This window comes from Pelodiscus sinensis, chromosome 5 (genome assembly GCF_049634645.1).
Source record: "Pelodiscus sinensis isolate JC-2024 chromosome 5, ASM4963464v1, whole genome shotgun sequence".
Classification (NCBI taxonomy): Eukaryota; Metazoa; Chordata; order Testudines; family Trionychidae; genus Pelodiscus; species Pelodiscus sinensis.
This window is the reverse complement of record NC_134715.1, coordinates 89,750,634-89,772,199: the sequence shown is the minus strand read 5'-3', so window position 1 is coordinate 89,772,199 and position 21,566 is coordinate 89,750,634. Positions and strand designations below refer to the sequence as shown.

Here is a 21,566-nt window from a genome sequence, read left to right as displayed (position 1 = left end):
TTTCCTAAAGTTTTGACACAAACATTTTTTCCAGAAACCCCAAGGAACTGAAAAATCCATTATTCACACAGCTGTCCTCAGAACATAGGTTAGATTAGAGGCTCTAGGAAGCACTTCTGCTGGCTCCCTCTGCATTCCTAAGTGCACCATCTGAGGAAGAGAACAGCTCCTCTCTGCCAGTCTCAGGGTCAGCTGCCAATTTAGAGATAATTGCAACTGCTAAGCACTGGCAGGGGGTGTTACTTGGTAACTATTTTTTTATCTTTCTGAATGCTAGGCTTTCTGCAAGTTAGTGGAGGTGAATTAAAAAGCACAAAGGAGCATTAGGGTCCCCACCGCCCACCAACTTTCACTAGTATTTAGGCACTTATCTGCCCTTTGTACCTTTGAAAATCTCCCCTTAGTGGCTATTAAAAGAATTCAATTTACTTCTACTTTTATGATTGTGCTTAAAAACTGTGTTTTGTATTTGTGTTCTCTTTTTGCTCAATACCATTATATTTGTAATTAAAGAAAAGAATCGTCATACTTATTTCTCCATAATTAAAGATAAAAATCTTTCCACTGCAGTGTGTTGTTCAAAAACTTTATTACTGCATTTGTGGAGAGGTTCGGAGAGCACTATGAACTGCATTGTTTATTAGTTCAGTGATGCTGCATCAAGGTCACTGGTTCTAAGTTAATCATAAAAACCATAACGCTAGAAAATGTGCATGGAAATCACAGGATTGCCATGTGTATATTGACACAGACATTCTTCTGAAATCATTTAGGGGCATCCATTATCGAGAAACTACAATAATTGCGCACTTCATTGACTTCTCCTAAAGATGGTCCAGCAGGAATCAGCATGCAAGTAGAAGACCGTTTAAACAATTAAGGCTTGTAGCTAGAAAATCACCACTTCCTCTTGGACACTGTGGCCGTGTCTAGACTACATCCTTTTTTCAGTAAAGGGATGTAAATTAGGCACGTTGATATTGAAAATGAAGCCGGGATTTGAATTTCCCACGCTTCATTTGCATAATGGCGGCCGCCGCTTTTTTTCAAAACAGGGCTTTTTTGAAAAAAACTGGCAGTTTAAATGGGGGCATTTTCGACAGAAATGCCCCATTTCAAAAGATCCTATACGGGATCTTTTTTGACAGAAATGCCCCATCTAAACTGCTGGGCTTTTTTCCGAAAAAGCCCCATTCTGAACAAAAAGTGGTGGCCGCCATTAAGCAAATGAAGCAAGGAAAAGTCAACTCCTGGCTTCATTTGCAATATCGATGTGCCTAATTTACATCCCTTTACCAAAAAAGGGATGTAGTGTAGACGTAGCCTGTTGGCCCTCCCTTCCTGTATAGCATTTCTACCTTCATTTATCTCTAGTGAAAACCTGTCCATCACCAGTCCTACAGAGAACAGTAGCTCCTACAAGTCTTCAGTTAGAAAACAAGAAAGTGGGAGAAGTCAGCAGAGGAGCAGTCATTTAGTATTAGTTATTTGATGACTATAGCTATTTAGGGTAGCAAACAATTAAAATGTGGTACTGTTCCCAGGTTGCTACTCAGAACTAACACATCTCCTTAAACAAGGCTAGAATGCAGCTTTTACTGCCCTACAAGCCCTCTTGCTGCTCACTCTAGGAGTGTCAGCTTGGTGGGACCAGATGCCCATTGCTGTAAATGGTGTCCAATCTAACTAATTTGACACTCCTTGCTCACTCTGCAGTGGTCTTTTTTTACTGGTAACATGTCTCTCCAGTCAGGTTACCATGTAGCCTGCTCCTTTGAGGATTAGGAAGTCCAACAGGACAACTGCCCAAGTGTTCTTGTCAGATAGCATTCAGCCCCTCCAGCTCTGTGTCACTCTGCTAGTGACTGGCAGGGGAACCCAGGCCTACCTGTTACACCAGGTCTCAGCCCAGGGACCATACAGACAAGAATCCAGACACTCTGTGCCCATCCTTCTTGCTCTTTTCCTGGGCATCTTGGCTACATCTAGACTGGCATGATTTTCCATAAATGATTTTAATGGAAAAGTTTTCCGTTAAAAGCATTTGTGGAACATCTAGATTGGCATGGACACTTTTCCACAAAAGCACTTTTTGTGGAAAAGCGTCTGTGCCAATCTAGACGTGGTTTTGCACAAGAAAGCCCCGATCGCCATTTTCGCGATCGGGGCTTTTTTGCGCAAAACAAATCTGAGCTGTCTACACTGACCCTTTTGCGCAAAAGCTTTTGCGCAAAAGGACTTTTGCCCGAACAGGAGCAGCATAGTATTTCCGCAAGAAGCACTGATTTCTTACAGTAGGAAGTCAGTGTTCTTGCGGAAATTCAAGCGGCCAGTGTAGACAGCTGGCAAGTTTTTCTGCAAAAGCACCTGCTTTTGTGGAAAAACTTGCCAGTCTAGACACAGCCCTTCTGTCTAACCCTCCTTAGCTTCTCTTCCTTTGCTCTGGATTTACCATTGGAGCCTTGTGGCTAACTTCACCTCCCCTAGCCTCTTGCCAGACTCCTTACTACAGGGCAGAATCCCAGTGCTTATACTCCCAGCCTATGTCTATACTTGTGGCTTCTTGCACAATAAATATGCAAATGAGGCTAAGTGTGGAATACAGGCAGTCCCCGACTTACGCGGATCCGACTTATGTCGGATCCGCACTTACAAACGGGGCTTTCTCGCCCCGGAGGTTGAAGTGGCGGATTGCTACCTGCGAGCTCCGGGGCGAGAAAGCCCCATTCGTAAGCTGCTCCGGTGCCTCTGGTCTGCTGGAGACCATCTCCAGCAGACCAGGGGCACCGGGCGGGTTCCCGCGCTTCTGAGGCTTTGCCAGAGCAAAGCCTCAGAAGCGCGGGGAACTGCCGCTGCTGCCGCTTCAGTCCCGGTGCCTGTGGTCTGCTGGGGACCGTCCCCAGCAGACCACAGGCACCGGGACTGAAGCTGCAGCCGCGGCGGGGTCCCGCGCCTCTGAGACTTTGCCAGAGCAAAGCCTCAGAGGCGCGGCACCCCGCTGCCACTGCGGCTCTGCTCCCCATGTCCCTGGTCTGCTGGGGGGAGGCGCAGCTAGTGTGCCCCCCCCAGCAGACCAGGCTTTTGTTTTGGACCCTGGGGCAGAGCAGCTGGGGCGCTGCCGATTGGTCCTGCAGCGCCGCTCTGGGCACTACTGGACCAACCCGGCAGCACCCCAGCTGCTCTGCCCCAGGTCCTGATTCAGCCGCTGCTGGTCAGTTTCAGCAGCGGCTGAATCAGGATGCCTGGGGCAGAGCAGATGGGGTGCTGCTGGGTTGGTCCAGTAGAACCGAGGAGCAGCGCTACTGGAGCAACCCAGCAGCACCCCAGCTGCTCTGCCCCAAGCGTCCCCAAGTCAGCTTCTGCTGAAACTGACCAGCGCTGACTACAGGAAGCCCGAGGCAGAGTTGCTCTGCCCCGGGCTTCCTGGAATCAGCTGCTGATCAGTTTCAGCAGCAGCTGACTTGGGGACGCCTGGGGTTCTTAAGTTGATTCTGTATGTAAGTCAGAACTGGCGGTCAGTTTCAGCAGCGGCTGAATCTGGACACCAGTTCCGACTTACATACAGATTCAACTTAAGAACAAACCTACCGTCCCTATCTTGTACGTAACCCGGGGACTGCCTGTATTGCTGAGCCTCATTTGCATACCTCATGAGCCGTCATTTTTGCAGAAGAGGCTCTTGCGCCAGAAGAGCATCTACACTGCCCCTTCTTGTGCAAGAAAAACTCTCTTGCGCAATGCCGTTACGCCGATTATTTTCAGGAATAGCCACATTGCGCAAGAGGGTTTTTCTTGTGCAAGAAGGGGCAGTGTAGATGCTCCTTCTGGCGCAAGAGCTTCTTCTGCAAAAATGACGGCTCATGAGGTATGCAAATAAGGCTCAGCGATATTCCACATGTAGCTTCATTTGCATATTTATCACGCAAGAAGCCACGAATATAGACAGAGCCCCAGAGATTTGTTCCAGATAACTTCCTTCCTTCCCGGGAATCACCATGGACTCCTTCCTCTATAGTCCCTACCCCCATACTCTTGCAGTTACTTGGCTTTACATTGCTGGCCCAGTTCTTATAAACAGCACTCGTCATTAACCATGACCCTCTCTCAAGTGATTCTGGGTGACCTCTAATTGGCCTCTCATGCCCTCATTACCTCTATCAGAGCTGGCAGGGGGAAGGGAGCTATGCAATGTCACATATATCTCACACATTACAGTAGTGATCTGGGCTGGCTGTTAAGTTCAAATGCTCTAGTTTTGCAATTATTAATATTTTTCATGCATAATGCACAGTTACACAGGCTGTTTTATTTACAAATTCTATAATGAGAAAACAAATGCAGTTTTCTTGGAAGGGGCATGCAAGAGGTCAAATTAATATGGACTCAATGTGAGGCATGTGGTGCACTTTGCCCTTCTAGTCAGTGGTTGCTGATCCATAGCATTTAACAGGGTACTTCACCCTTTGTAATCCTGATGCATGATTGAGCACCTGCATGTCACACACTTACTACTTACCGCAGATTCCTATAGGCCTAATTTCAGAGTGTAACCCACACACCTAGTGCGTGTGGTTCACTGTCCCATGTAGTTGCACTTAGACCACTTACAGCAAGAAAAAAGAATGAGTGAGCTCTATAGCCTAAACTGAAAAGCAGCTAGATTTATAAATCAAGCTGTAGAGGCTCCTACACTGAGGTTCTGAATTTGAATCCACCTGTGCTCTTCATTGGCTTGCACCAACACTCCTTTTATGCTTTGCAGAGTTATGTATGCCTAGTATAACACAATGCAGCATCTAGGCCAGGATTGCTCTGAATTAGAAGGCAAAATAAAGGGAGCTCATGCACATTTAACTTCAGCATGTTTTGGTTTGGGGGTTCTTAACTTTGCAACCTAAACATTTGCTCACTGTAAGTTTTGGTTTGTTTTTTGTATGTCTATTCAAGGCTTTTGTTAAAGCCTTTAAACTTTTTAAAATGACCTTCACTAGGTAATTTGGCTAGGCAGCACCATGAAGTCAGAATTGGAGCTGGCTTTGTTTGCCTTCACACTGAAAACATCTGTTGTATGCCTGCAATGGACAGCAGTGCCAGGTTCCCATTACTTCACATGAAAAAAAATTGTGAAGGAATCAAGGTACTCCTATTTTATAGATTGAGCACTTAATTACGGAGGGTAAGAGATAAATGCCTGGATTTGCACAAGTAGTTATGCACTTAAGTCACCTATGTCCCAGTTTTAGGTGTCACTGATCTGCCACTTGGCTGCCTCTTAAGACCATAGGCACTTAAACTCACTCAGCACCTATATTCTTGTAGTAAAAGTTTCATTATCACTTCAGTTCCTGCCCCTGGGCATGTCTACTATAGGTAGACAGGCACCTATCCTTTGCCTAAGACCTAGCAATCCACAAACCATGGGGAAGAGAGGTATTCTTCTACTTAACTCATGTGTAGGGCCCAATGCAGAAGGGGGAGCTCAGAGGCCATTTCACTCCACACAAAATAGCCAGAGTGTGGGGAAGCTCTCCCTCATAGCCTTTCATCAAGTGTTTTGTACCTTCCTTTCCCTCCTGCCCCCCAGAAGGTGGGAGACACCAGTTCGATTTCTCCCCCTCCCCCCCACACACATTTCTTGATGAGTAGAAGGAATTTGACTAATAGGTCTCCCCCTTTTCAACAAGTGTCCTAACCACTTAGCTAAGAAATGCTCTGAAATGGGGCTCTCCTATGGAGGTTTTTCCATTGTAGTCAACTAATTAAATCATATTTGAACCAGACGAGTAAAAATGACTCTATAGTCTTCTGGTTAGAGAGCTCACCTAGAAGTAGCACATTCCTAGTCATATCTTTTCTGCTCATCAGCCAGAGGGGGACTTGAAAAGTTGTAATGAAATCCTTGCCCATTAGAGTTAGAGAGTCTCCAAGCGTACTTACTGGATTGGTCCTTGGGACTTACCACATGACAGAGGTGGTAGAATGCCACTTCTAGTTTGTGGGTTGCTAACAGAGACAGGTGCTTCTCTGTTGCTTAGACTTACACACGTATCTCTAGTGAGGGGGTGGAGCTTAGAACTTACACCTCCCCTCTTCATCTTTCACTGGCTAATCTGCTTGCTTTGGGGATCACATTGTAAGTTGCCTTTCTAGCTACATTCCCTGTACTTGGAGCATAGACACCTGACAGACTCTGTGGGCTAAACTTTGCAAAGTTGTTGCAGACGTAAATCTTAGGCACAGTAACAGCTAAGCCCCTTTTTTGGATCCAGGCCAATCACTATTGCAGAGCTTTTGCCTCATTCATAGAGAGTGCATTTAATTGTATATTTAAAACTCCTGGAAATATGCATTGAGTTGCACAGGGCAATCAGTGAACAACACCTACAAGTGCATGGTAACCAAAGAAGGTGTAGGACCTAGTGAGCAACAAACGTTGCATGCTTTCAGGTTTTTTTTAATATGCAAAAAAGATGTCATATACTCCCTGCAGCACTCTTCCGTTGGTATTGGTGGTTATTAGAAAGTGCTATTGTCATTAATTTACTGCAGACATGCTAACTATGATTTTCAAACCTCCCTAATTTGGCAAAGTCAAATGGACTTTCATTATAAAATGAAAGGCATTTCTCTCTCTTTAAGGGTTATGATCTTTCGTGTCATTTCAACTTTTTTCTTCTTCAACTGGTTCAAACCTAGAAGTATTAAAAAGGTTGCAAAATGTGTTTTGAGTGAGAAGAGTGTGCTCCAAAAGACCCGAACTGTTCTTTGTCAAACTTGCAAAAAGTAAAATCATGCAAGACCAAGGACCTTTTATCCACTACTACAAGTGTTTTACATTCACTTTTCTCTCATCACTTTACACAAGTGCAATTGATCACACAAGGTTTATGGCAATGAAGAAGCAGGCCCAAGTCCTAGACAATTTCAGCACAATGGCTAAAGTTTCAGAAAAGAATAAGCAACTGAAAGAGGGTGTTAGAATGAAAATGTTTAGGCAACCTTAGCTAACGCCAAGGGGTACTGGAACAATTTTTTATAGTGGGGATGCTGAGAGCCATGGAACCAAACTGTAAACCCTGTATACAGTGGAAACCCCTTTGAACCAGCAAGTGTTGCAGCACCCTCTACACTTCTAGTTCCAGCACCTATGGCTAAAGCTGTTGCTCCAACTGTTATTTTTATCCATCTATTATACTCACACACCAATAAATAAACAGGTCAATAAGAAAGCAGGACATGTTCTATTGGAGAAGCAATTAAAACACAGAAGCTTAGAACTTCAATTTACAAGCTAATTACAGAGACACAGAAAACCCTCTATATTATTTAAAAACTAATTACGCTGTATGAGATTGCAGAAGTTCACTGAGAGTATGCAGGTAAATTAACATTAACTGTCCAGTAAATATGGATCAGATTTTGTACTGATATAAGCTGACAGGGTTCTTTGAACTCAATGGCATTTTCTCAATTTACAAAAGCAGAGAATTTGGCTCTATGTATAGAAAGACTAGAAAACAGTTCACATCAATAGCAGTAGAGCTCACTTTCTTTACTGACATCAAGTTGTCTTTCAATAGCCTTTTGTTAATAAAACCATAGTCACTGTGATCTGAAACATGATAGACAGACATCGCTCAAGGGGTTTCTCTCATTTATCCGCTTGGAGCTATTCTCTAGATTCTCTTTATGCTCCACTCTGTTTTAGAGGAGTCTGTGGCTTCCTGATGGGAAAACATAAGGACACTCCAAAGCATCAACTGTAACAACCTGTTCACTTTCTGGAAATGGCAGATAATCTGCTCTGAAGTCTCCCACTTTGTGGCAATTTCTCAATCTAGTAGACCATACCTTCCACAGAACCATCTGGAACATTTCCTCCATATCTCTGTAACAGGACTGCCAATTTGCTTCTTATATACTACGTGTGCACTGTTGGAATCATTTTTGGAAGTGTGAGAACAGAAGCTAAATAACAGGCTTTTTGTGTGTGCAATTTGTAAATATTCAGGGTTGAATTCTCACATTTATGGATACGTCAGAAATCAGCAGATACTAACTTCTTTTTAAAAGCTAATGATTTTTAGCCAAATCTAATGATTGGCTGGGTTCTAACTCACGATTGTTGAACCAATGGAGTTGGCAACGGAATGAGGAGAGGAAGAACCATACATTAAAAATCACACAGTGAACAATTAGTATTTTATAATCTTCTATTTAGCAACATGAAACTAATGGCCTAGCACAGTTTTCTTCAATCTTTCATGCAGGGATGTGGGGGAATGAAATAGCATGGCACAAATGGAAAAGTACAGTCATCATGATTTGGTTTTGGAAGAAGTATATCCAAAACAAAGCAATGTGAAGCCTGATAATTTTTAGCCTATTGTCTCTTTACATTTAATTTAATTTATTTATTTATTATTTATATATTTAAAATATTTTACCCCACCTCTCTATTTAAAATATTCAAGCCAGCTTATATTTAAAAAAAACACACAATATAAATATGTATAAAAAAATTAAAATAAAAAACAAAAAAATTTGGTTCCACTGGTGTTATATATATAGGAGAGTAGCAGAGGGTTGTTATTACAAAAATAACAGCCTATAGAATTCATTTTGGTCATACTGACCAGACAAACAAAGAAGCTGAGAGAGGCTAAAGAAGTGCTGTCACCCTGGAATTCTGCTTTCAGATGGAAGAGATCTGAGGTATCATGAGCAAAGTAGGGGGTGGCCATAAATGTATGTGTTTTCAGTCCCAGCCTGTCCCGATCTGTAGAACCCCTAAATCCATGGACAAAGAAGCTTCTGCAGGTTCAGAGGGAAGGTGAGGATTCTGCAGAGTCACTGCTCCTACAACATACATCCATTGGCTTCTGGTCACATTGGTAAAGAGGACTGTAGACCTAAATATGCAAAGTTATGAAGCACACTGAGGGTATGTCTACACTACCCCGCTAGTTCAAACTAGCGGGGTAATGTATGCATACCGAACTTGCTAATGAAGCCCGGGATTTGAATTTCCCGGGCTTCATTAGCATAAAGCCGGCGCCGCCATTTTTAAAAGCCGGCTAGTGCGAACCCCGTGCCGCGCGGCTACACGCAGCACGGGCTAGATAGATCGAACTACGTAGCCATTCCGAACTATCTGTACTCCTCGTTCGGAATGGCTACGTAGTTCGAACTATCTAGCCCGTGCCGCGTGTAGCCGCGCGGCACGGGGTTCGCACTAGCCGGCTTTTAAAAATGGTGGCGCCGGCTTTATGCTAATGAAGCCCGGGAAATTCAAATCCCGGGCTTCATTAGCAAGTTCGGTATGCATACATTACCCCGCTAGTTCGAACTAGCAGGGTAGTGTAGACATACCCTGAGATAGATAATGACTCACTGTGTTATAAACACACTAACTCCTCTAACAACACACTTTTCTTTGTTTGCTTAGCCAACAGGGATAACAAACACACATAAACACAAACACCAACTTATGTTCTTTCCTCAGAATCCCATTGTCATCTTCTGCATGTTTTCCTTTGGAAGTAAGAGCTTTGGGATATGTTTTGTTTTCACTTTGGGAAGCACATATTGGAACTTAATAAGGAGAATCAATTAATAACAATAGTTACATCACTTTGCATCACACATTTTCTCTTCAGTCTGTATTTACTATGTTGATAGTCCTTTGATGGCAAAGTTGTAAGATGTCCATTATTTCCTTAAATTATACTTGTTTATTAACATAAAAACATAATATAGGGGGTTTGATTCATTGCTGCCCTGTACTTTCTGTAATCATTTGCCCTAATGCAGAGTGAGTGGAAAGTGAATATAAAATACTGCCACATCAGAATAGAAGCTTTTTACACTGGTATTGCATTGGTGGAAATGGCTATACAATATGCAGGACAAAAGTATCAGGCGTTGAATGTATCATTTTTTAAAATGAAAAACATTTAAAACTCTCATAAAACATAAACATAACCCTTAACTATTTATTTGATTTGTCTTATTGATATGTTGTGGAAAATAGGGGAAGCTCTGTATGAATCTTTCCCGACTGAGGGACGTGGATGAATACAGCAAATATTTTTCCAAAATAATTAGTGGAATTACTAAAAGCATTTGGTCAGGCCATGTTTGTATCCCTTTTGTGTTTTTTTCCCAACAATTCTAATGTGATCAAGTTGTGCTGAAGTTCAGCAAAACCACATTTCAGAGCTGCCCACACAAGCATTCAGAGCTATCAGCTACTAAATTTGCACAGGCAACTATTTGTGCCATAAGTGCTCATGGAGCTCCTTCAAAAAGGGAATAGAAACATGCAACATGTAGCTTATCTGAGCAATCACAACTAGCCCAAGTCCCTACCTTGTAAAGATTTACAAAGATTATTGGTTTTACACACTCCAAGTAGCTTCATTGAGGTCAGTGTAACTACTCACACAGCACAGAGTTTAATGTGTGGAAAATTCTTTGCAGGATCAGGGCTCTAGTCAGTTCTGATAGTGAATACAGAATACCTACACACAACTATTCACTATCAATCCACAAAGGTAAAATATTTAGCAGAAAATTCTCTGAATAGTTTTGAATCATGAATACACTGAAGAAAATCAGTGACAATGCCTCAAAGAAAAAAATGTGTAAAAACACTGGTTAAATGATTTGCAGATAGTTTAATATTCAGTTCTGCCTTTACACGGTTGCGTTTCGAGCCTTTTTATGACTACATACTTCTTTCACTAATCCAAGATTCCGCCTTTTACAATGTTAAGCATGCCACTACATCCTTATGGCCTAATATCCCAAATAGTATATTTTGAAATATTTTGTGCAATCTCTGCTCTAGCACTGTTAGAAAAATGTTGCTGTAATACTAACAACAGTAAATTGATTTTTTTTTCTGTACACAAAATGGGGGAGATTTGTACTTTGCCTGCACAAATGCAGTTCTGCCTTTCAGGAGACATATTTAGTAGTTACCTTTGCTTTGTGCAGTGTTTTTTTCTGCAGTGACAGCAGGTAGTGGTTTAGTGGCAATTTTAGACTCTAGCAGTACTGTACATAATGTACAGTACAATGGGGGTTTGCAGAGCCACATTTCTTAAAAAAATAGAATGACGTTCCTAGTTTGCTTACTTTGTACTGTAAAACTTGCTCTTGCTGTCTATCTTTGGCAATTCTTCATTATAAACCAGAGGTGGGGAACCTTTTTAGGTTCACTGACCCACAGAAAAATCAGTTGGGGGCTACACACAAGTGAGGAAAAAAAACCCCTCACTGATGTACCCCTGACTGAGAAGGAGAAAGACACTCCCCTTGCACACCGGAGCCTAGGGGGACCCAGCCTAATAGATATTGTGTGCTTCAGCCCCACGGTGTGGCATCAGGGCATCTGGAGTACCGGTGTCAGCTCCCAAATGCTGGGGGAGGGCCCAGAGCTTCGGGGGCCCGATCTAGTCAAGCCTGGGGACACTTTCGGCCCCCAGGCCTGAGGTTTCCCACCCCTTTATAAACAAAAAGCAATCAACCTTTTTAAAAAAAAATCATATAAAATATCAAACTGAGTATATTTAAAACAATTAAATGTTTCACTTGAGTTACTAAACCCACAAAACACTGCATTGTTATTGCCTTTCACTTAGCCCTTTCACAATATAGATTATCCCCAGAGAAACACTAAGTACACAATATCATTTTTAATTACATTTTTTGCATATTTCATGCCTAAGATGTCCTACTAATTTCTGAGATAAATGTTTTTAAGATCTGAGACTTTTAGAATGTCATTTTTAAATGTATTGTCCTGTTTTTATTTCTTTATCCATCGTCCATTAAGCAAATAAAAGGTAAATCATCCTCTATTTTGCTTAATGGAGTTTAGTGTGAATCGAGGAGGACTAAAAGTAAGAACACCCAAACAAAGAGACTATAGTCAGGCTGCTACAATGTACATTTCAGAAAACAGTCAGAAGTGCAAAAAGTCCATAAAGTAGAGCACAGGGATAAGCCACGAGAAGCTGCTGGCCTTCCATCGCCAATGCAGAGATAAAAATTTTGGAAGCTGACAAGCTGCACCATCCAATAATAATCAGAGCTAACAAGGTACCAAGTATCCCCCTAAGAAGCAAAAATAAAACAAAAAGAATCCACTGGTTAATATGTGCAGAATAAAATCTTACCGAACTCTAATTCATCTCTAGGATCTTATTGTTAACAAGACAGTAGTCACAGGGACAAATAAGAAATGATTTATGTAATGAAAGTCAAGGTTGAGCAGTGAATTAGAATACAGCATCAGGCAAAATGGCATTGCTCCATTTCAGGTGGAAACAGCTTTGTCAGTGATATTACTTGGAAAACTAGCAAGCTTCCAACTACTTTGTTTAGGGCTGTAAGCAAAACAGGACTCTGAGCTTTTACATTCCAATCTGAATAAAGTCCTTGCAGCTAAAATTAACATGGACGATATGTTATGATTAAATGGGACTGAACAGATTTGCCCTTTTTGCCAAAGCAGCCTGATGATCTAGACTGAGGACATTGATATGAGCGTGCTCTGACCTTCAGAAAAGACAATGTCTTGTATCATGTATCACTCGCTTGTGATCATTACACGGGCTCACACATCATTCCTTCTCTGTCTCATTGGCATAGAGTGCTTACTAGAGGCATGTCAGATGCATGCTGTGCAATGGCAATTCCCATCTAGCAACATCATACTTTGGGAAACAATGAGAAACTGATGCAATTTAGAGTAGGACTGTGGCTGCTCTACCTGGCATGGAGGGCCAAATTGGCCACCTCAGGCTGGCTCCAGGATTGATAGCGATGGCATCAAGTCACCATTGGTTGGCCCAATGAACTAAGAACTGATTTGGTGCACTTCAAGATTCAGCTGTCAGTCTAACCGCATATTTCTGCTGGAATAAATGGGTTAGCTACTATATGGGCCTGGTACCTGTAGTGTCCATGACAGCCAAATTCTCAGGCACATTGCAGGAGTATGAAAGTATTTAAAATCAATTTTGTGCTTATAATGCATCGATGGCCTGGACAACACAGCCTATTCAGGTAGGCTGGATTTATGTCTCATAGAGCCAAGCTCAGAGGTAGCAATATGCACAGGAACATGGAAGGGGATTTGTGGGATAGCTAGGTTAGTACCAGGTTTGCAGCTCTATTGACCAGAGCATGAAGTTGAGGAATAACTGCTGACCACAGCTTCATATATCCTGCACATGTGCCCATAGAGCAGTGTCTTTTCACCAGTTGATGCAAACTGGGAACAAGGAATCCATTTCTCAGTCTCTTACCACTCCCCTTCACAGACCAAGAAAACAGGATATTCACTCTGTTGAAGGACTTTGTGTAAAGAAGGGCTTTTCTGCTGAAGGGGGAGATCTGCAAACTATGTATTTAAATCTATTCTTATCGGACACTATTTATGTCCAGACTAATTATTCAAGCAACTTGTGATCAGACATAGTGCCATTTTATACTGACACATGAAAAAATAAATTTTGTTTCATAAATTTTTGCATGAAAATATTGGCCATTTCTTTTGTTTCATTTTGCTACCTCCTTGTCTCAAATTTTGATTCATTCAAAATTAAAATGAAATGGCTGATTTTGTAAAAAAAATATGACAGCTATTTTTGGTAAAAAAAATTAGTTGTTTTTAATAACATAATTCTCTTTCTTTGTAACATGTATGTTCTTCAACTTAGGTAAATTTTCTGTGGAAAAGGACCAAACTAAAGTTATTCACAAAATTTAAAATTACAAATTGACAAATTGTTTCATCAAAATTTCAAGCTTTGACCAAAACAGATTTTTAAAAAAATCACAAAATATATTCTACTTCTTCTCTGCTATTTTTGATCTGCTCTGTTAAAAAAAAAATCTGAAAACTGCCAGTTGCTATTAATAGCTGTCAGTTAGATGACCCTCACTATTTGTTGTATTTAAGGCATTTCCTATAAAGTATTCAAGGACTCACAAGGGAACATTGCAGAAACTGATGTAATCCTATCTATTTCTGATAAAACTGGCAAGTTTTAAGAGCTACCACTGCACAATATATTGAGATTTCTAAAGATAGACTTTTAGTAGGTTTACAGCATATTACAAATGTACTGTATGTGCTTGGGAATTTTCTGAAGCAGACACTAGCATCCTGATCAACTGTAACAGCTGCTTTGAAGTTAGCTCCATATGTCCTGTAAATACATATGTGCACCTTTTATAAATCCAAGTGATTAATCAGGTTAATTGAGTAAATATGCATATTACTGAGACAACAGAGGGTTCCCTGACTGTCCATCATGAAACTCTTGAATTCATGGCTTAAGGCCAGGATAGACTATAGCAGCTCCATGGAAATGTTGAGTAAGGGCACTAAGTCAGCGTGCTAAAAATACTTATGCCAACACAAACATTTGCTGAAAAACAATATTTATACTTAATTGCTGCTTTTCTAAATAAAGTTACTGAGTATAGCGTTACATTTTTAGCTGCAGTCGTCTAACCATGCAAGGCACATTCCATACCTACCATGCAAAATAGAAAAGTTTAAAAAGCAGAGAGGTATTGATTATTATATGCTAGAAGATTTATCCAGTATTGCTTGGATCCTTAACTCAATTAATTTTTGGTTTTTGGAAAATAAAATTAAAATGTACATGCTTCATTTAAATCATTGCTCTGGGATGGGGATGGGGATGAGGGGTTCAGTGTGCAGGCTTCTCAGGGAAAAGAGAACTATCCCAGTCCTCTCTGACTGCAGCAGGTTGGGGCCAAGTGAGAAGTGCCTTGCCATGGTTACTGCAGCTCCAGCGGACACACCTTGGAGAGGGATGCATGTCCTTTGGCTGGGGCAGGTCCAGGTTCATCTGCCCCCCACACTCCACAGCCAGAGTGAGGAAATGCAGCAAACTGAGCACTTTCCCCTCACTCCCTGATGAAGGGGAATAGCCGGCAATGTTCTCATACAAATTGCTGAAAAATTGTTTCAGCTCCCCCCTCCAGCCCTCTCTAAAGGAGTCTTGGGGCTCAGGCAGTCCCGGACAGGGAGGAGTGTGTGCCCCCAGTCAGCCCCTTTCACCTGCCTGAAAAGTCTGTCTCTTTTCTGTATGGTTAGATGAATAGCAAGCCCATTCCAGGTACATCCCATTTTCCTGGAACAACCAAGCCGTTACCTTGCTTAGTAATAATAAGACTAAATATGCATGGTCCTAGCTCTTACCATTTAGGAAGAGTTCTTGGACACACAGACAGAGGGCATGTCTACACTTGCACCCTCTTTCAAGAGAGGAATGCAAATGAAGACATTTGAAATTGTAAATGAAGCCGGGATTTAAATATCCTGCACTTCATTTGCATATTCATGTTATGGCGCAATTTCGAAATAGCGCTATTTCGAAATAACAGACGCTGTTAGGACGCGATTATTTCGAGAGAAAACCCTTCTCTTGAAATAACTGGTAAACCTCATTGGGAAACAGATATAATGCAGTCTGGAGTGGCTCACAACTGTGAGCGTCAACCTCATTGCATGGTGGTTGAGGTCAGCTCTTTTATTAGACCACCTTCTGTTGGTGAGAGACACAAGCTTTTGAGTTTGCACAGAGCTCTTCTTCAGGTCTGCGAAACATAGGCACTCTAAGTACATTTCCCAGACCTGAAGAAGAGCTCTGTGTAAAATGGAAACTTTATGGCTACGTCTACACTGGCCCCTTTTCCGGAAGGGGCATGTAAATTTCAGGAGTCGTCGTAGGGAAATCCGCGGGGGATTTAAATATCCCCCGCGGCATTTAAATAAAAATGTCCGCCGCTTTTTTCCGGCTTTTAAAAAAGCCGGAAAAGAGCGTCTAGACTGGCCCCGATCCTCCGGAAAAAGTGCCCTTTTCCGGAGGCTCTTATTCTTACTTCAAAGTAAGAATAAGAGCCTCCGGAAAAGGGCACTTTTTCCGGAGGATCGGGGCCAGTCTAGACGCTCTTTTCCGGCTTTTTTAAAAGCCGGAAAAAAGCGGCGGACATTTTTATTTAAATGCCGCGGGGGATATTTAAATCCCCCGCGGATTTCCCTACGACGACTCCTGAAATTTACATGCCCCTTCCGGAAAAGGGGCCAGTGTAGACGTAGCCCCCGAGTCTCACCAACAGAAGTTCGTCCAATAAAAGCTACTATTTCATCCACCTTGACTTTCTAATAACCTGAGATTAACACAGCTACAACCAGAGCTGAAACTAAGGTTTTCTGCACCTGGGGCAAGCTACTAAACTGCTTCCATCCCTCCCCTCCCCAAAATGATAAAATTCTTAGTTTTTTGTATTAATTTTATTCATTGCACATGTTGTTGTTTGCACATATATTGAGATTGCAAATAGATGATAGTAAATATATAAATGAAATAATATTTTAACTTTCTAATTTTTAGTGTTGTGCCCCTAAAGGTACTGTGCCTGAAGTAAGTGTCCCACTTGCCCCACCCTTGTTACAGCTCTGGCTACAACTATACGGCAAACCACAGGGCAGACTGTTAAGATGTAGGACTGAGACTCTAAACTGGTTGTATCTATCATTATATTCCACCAACTCAATAACAAGTGTGAACAAGTATAACAGTCTTACTATGGAGTCCGAGATAGTCCCCTTAGGCATTCAATCTATCTTGCCACCCAGAAAAAGTGGACTTATTGATAGATGGTTGCTCTACCTACACAAAAGATCACAAAATATTCCTGTTATTCCCAGTCCCAAAGGGCCACCCATTTACCCCAGGTCAGACTGTACCTTAGATCTCATACTAAAGACAACATGTATTGACAAACAATCTAAGAATGTATTAACTAAGAAAATAAATGAAAGGGTAATTTCAAGGTTAAAGCAAGAAAGCATATATGCACAAATGAGCTATAGGCTACAGTTTTAAAAGGTGACAGTGTTAAAGCAGTCTGTCAGCTCTGAATGTCTTTTAGGGCTAACCCAGATTGCCTCTGGGGATCTATGCATCTGTTTTGTAGTGCTGGCCCCATGAAAGTCCAAACAGCAAAAAAGATTTAAAATGTTCTTGCCGGTTATGTTTATTTCCTTCCAGAATTCAAGCTGATAGGATGAACCTTTTACAAGTAGCCTCTCATGAATGTAAGAGGGAAAGTAACAATGTCTTTGCAGTGTGATGTCTCACAATGGCCCATTCAGTTTTGATAGGCCCTTTTGATGGGCAGGAGACAATCTCTCCTGACTGGGTTCACAATTTCAGACCAAACATCTATTATATATAAAACAAAAACTTAAACATTGCTTTATAGCAGGTGATAAAGAAATTATAAGCAAGATTAACATGTGCAGCAACTTAGAAGCATTAATAAAGGCCAAATACCAAACATATTGCTAAAAGGCCAATACCAATGTAAAGCATACCAACACATAGGTGAAACATGCTGGTTCCAAGCAATGAATTTGCCAGGGCTGGGATAAGGCATAAAGCCTTGATAAGAGTTGGCACCTGGTCTGCCAGCATCACAGAAGTTAAGGCAGGTGAAATTAGAGTTAGACCAGTGTTAAAATCATTTATCCAAACCCATGCAAACACCGAGTGTTGGTACAAAGATCTGAAACCTGGATCTGAACCACAAAGTAAAGGAGATCTGTTAAATCAAAGCTGGTCTCAGTTTTGAGCATGATTTTATTTTAAATAAAGATTGTTCCAATTGGAATTATTTATCACATTCACCACATTTTGAGAGTTTGTATAAAGTGGGACACATCTCTGAACCATTCTAGAAATAAAATCCCACATACACCCTCTTGTTCACATACATGCTTTGTCCATTTCCACATGAAGATACTACCATTTTTTTTAGATCCTTCTTTTACTGATATTTTTCTTCCATTTTTGGCAATATAAAGCATCCCCTAATCTTAGCATTAAAAAAATCTGTATAAAACTAGACTTAAATACAGTAATCTTTATGAGTTCTGCCCTAATACTCTGATACTTACTGTAATGAGAAGAAGATTGCACAACTGGACAGGACCACCATGGGTAGCAGGCAGTAGCCCAATACACTTGCAACACAACCATAGGAGACTCCTGCTATGCTCATCAGGTTCAGTAAAACATGCATTCCTAGGCACCCAATAGCACTGATGCCGTATACATAGCCAAAGTGAACTTTTCCTGCCTGAAATAAATATGAGTAAGTACAAAGCAGCATACATGTACTATAAATCATGAAACAGTGGGAGGAAAAGGAATGAAAGCATGAGCTATGATCCTCTGGACCCAATTCTCCATTGCCTTGTACTAATCATGCTCCAGCAGGGACAAGAAATGTTATGGAGACTCGGGAAGGCACTTCAAGTACTGAGAAACAAAAAAGGAAATTAAACTTTAGGTTGAGTACCAGGAAAATCTTTCAGACTAGGAGCTGTGAGGCTATGGGTCTCCCAAGAAAAGTGGTGGGAGCCCTATTTCCTTAAAAATTAATAAGGCCCCAAATCTGTTTGCTAGATAATAAGGAAACAACAAACCTGGTAAGACTTGGTGTCTCTTTTCTCTACAGACCCAAAACTCCAACCAGGCTTGCTAAAAGTTTGTTAACATTTGAGTACCTATGTTGAATTTATCCCTTTATTACCTTAGCCAACCTGGGGAAGTCACAGTTTACTCTTAAACCTAAACCTAGCATGTGTGGCACAAAATATTATGATTCTGCTGCTTCATGGTATATGTTCTTGGACACATTCATCTTTCTAATAACTATCAGCAAATCTTTTTTCCCCTCCACTTAGTGAGTGATTCTCTAGCTCTTTTTCAGATAGCCTGACAGCTCTTGTGACATATATATTATAATTTATCCACAAAGCAAGTACAAGGTATGCATCAGCCATAACACAAATTTACTCGTGCTGTTCCAACTCTAATTTATATAAATCACCTCTAGATGTGAGGGGTCACTCCATACCTATTCCCCATGAAATCTTTTGGCTTCTCAGGCTGCAAACAACTAGACTGAATGCTGGCTGCAGGGGCAGTATAGAAATTTTGACATCTGCTTCTTTTGGAATGAATTAGAGTTCTGGGATGTTACCTGAGATCATCAGCTTTGGGCCTCTGGCACAATGGAACTTCTTACTGATCATGGTAAAGCTTGTCTATCCAGGAGACAGAACTTTCTCAGAGGCCAGCTCATGATAGTCCAACTAACTTCTCCAGGAACTAAAGACCTTCACAAACTTCACCATCTTCTATCCAAGTGAAAGGCACATTTCTTTGACTTAGTTTTTTTTTATACAAACATATAGCAATGTGTGTGTGTGTTCTAATTCATGCGCGCGTGCACGCACACACACACACACACACACACACACACACACACACACACACACACACATTCTTTTATAGGTAGTAAAAATAATCCCAAACAAGGCCTTCTGTTGCATACATAGTTCTCTCCCTGGAAACAGGATGAGAGAAAAAACATATGAGAGATATTAGTTATTTTGCTTAACATATTACTGTACTGGAATGTGCTCAGATACTATTGTGATGAGCATGAAATAAGAACCTATGTGGATTAGACTAGACTAGTGTTAGAATATAACTATTCAGGCATGCCTTTAAAAACCGATGCTTTAAACATTTATGTGTATTGTTATCACTTAGCTAGTTATGGAGATTTAAAAAAACCAAAGAATCAAACTCACAAGTCTGCCTGTGTATGGGCCTCCTCTCTCTACGATAGTCTGAGGCTCCTTGTTCCTTGGCTCAGCAGCAGGGATAGCCATAAGCCTTTGTCTGCACTTCAGACTTCTGGTTTTGTGGCTCTCTCTCCACATAAGAAGGGAAGTGGGGGGGGGGGGGGAAGGTGAGGGGAGTCAAGGGAAACTCCCTTAAAAATCAGAAGTTGCACCTACACCGCCACCACTATTCCAATAGGCCAGTCAACAGTCTTTGCATTAGATAGCAACAAACTGCTGGCACCACAGATCTGGGACAGATTTGAAATGGTGAATAAGAAGTAAAAAGGTATAGTTTCCAGTTCAGTTAGATATACCCATACTAGCTCTGATTGTGCTTGTGTGTTAAAGGTAGAAGTGTGGCTGCCAGTGGCACAAGCAGCTAGCCTCCCAAAGTCTGATTCTATCCAACAAGTTAGGCACAGACATGATCTTGCCCAACTTGCCACTGTGGCTACTCTGCTATTTTTAATGCAATTGCTCAGAAAGAACTACTGCAGATACACCAACCCCAGCTGGAAAATACACTTCCAGTTCCAATGCAGAATATTGTCTTTCTCCATCCTGAGATAGACCAGGCTGATATTAGTTAAGGCACCTTTCGTCTTCTCAAACATCTGTTCAAGCCTGTTAACATTAACCTAAAAACTATGCATATTTTTAAAACCCTAATTACAACAGATTACTAATAACCACCATTGCAGTCATTCCAGGTTTTTAATAGGTTTAACATTTTCAGTTGTTTTTGGCAATAGTTTCTACAGATCAGTTGACATGCTGTATTGCAGACAGATGCAAAATAATAAACTAATATTTTATATTGTTTGTTACAGAGTATTTAATTAATTGACACAGCCCTACTTAGATGCTTAATCTAAGATTAACAAATTACTGTACTGTGACAGAGACAGAAAATAAATGAAAATTTTACTTCAAGCACTATTTGATTTACAGAGAGTTTATGCAATAGAAAGGGGGAAAAAAGAGGATATAGCTGAAGAGGATGATTTTCTTCTCATACCATTTTTGCACCAAAGAAGTTTCCTTGAATTTAGTGGAGATACTCCTACTGTCCATGAGATCAGTCAGGCCCAATTAGTTTGACAGAATTTGAATAGGGATGTGTTAAACTTGCTGAATTCAATCTTGTGGAAGGAACAAAATAAAATAAAGATCTTGGGCCTGGATTCTCCATTGTCTTTCATCCTGTGTTTTCAGTTACACCTGTATAAAGTGGGTTGAAAATGCTACCACTTGCAGAAATGAATGTATACATTTGATTTGGTGACATTTTATACACATTCTCCATGGATGTGAGTATACAAAGTGAAGAGCAGAGGAGAATCAAGGCCCGTGGGTCTGATTATGTTGTCTATTATGCTAGTTTTATTCCACCAGCGGAGGCAACAGCTTCTGTGAGGCCCCCAAGGTGTGTGTGTGGCGGGGAGGGGCGGGGGGGAGGCTGGCTGGCTCCTCACTCCTGGAAGGGGCGGAGCCTTAGGCAGAAGGGGTGGGGCTAGAGGCATCCAGCCTTCAAAGCCAGGCGGAATGCATGGTGCAGTGCTCCGCTCCAGTAGCTAGAGCTCTTGCCACCACTGTTGCCACAGTAGCAGTGGTGGCAGCCAGAAGCTCTGCACCCCTGTGATTCACTGGGCCTTGAGACAACTGACCCCTTTGCTCCCCTTTGTTACTCCTCCTACTGGAATGAAATTGCCTGCATGAAGAGAATCAAACATTGCTGTCATTCTCACAATTCCTTCCTTTTTTCCTATGCTTTGAAAGAAAGGTTACCTTATGAAAAATATTTACATAT

General features: G+C 41.4%; 1 protein-coding gene across 11 annotated transcripts in view; it reads right to left on the bottom strand.

Annotated features, from left to right (window-relative positions):
- The window catches only part of YIPF7 (Yip1 domain family member 7), an 87,009-nt gene that overhangs the window by 38,080 nt on the left and 27,363 nt on the right, over positions 1–21,566 (bottom strand). For 3 of the 11 annotated variants that reach the window (XM_075930500.1, XM_075930492.1, XM_006111920.4), the window contains 2 exons: positions 18,014–18,195; positions 9,378–12,123 (listed from right to left, as the gene is read on the bottom strand). The exons of 7 other annotated variants lie outside the window; for them this stretch is intronic. In XM_075930500.1, the coding sequence (XP_075786615.1) occupies positions 11,961–12,123; positions 18,014–18,195 (345 nt within the window). In that variant the 3' untranslated portion in view covers positions 9,378–11,960. Of the gene's footprint in view, positions 1–9,377; positions 12,124–18,013; positions 18,196–21,566 lie in introns of those variants that run through there. One more of the 11 variants, XM_075930499.1, reaches the window with a different exon arrangement.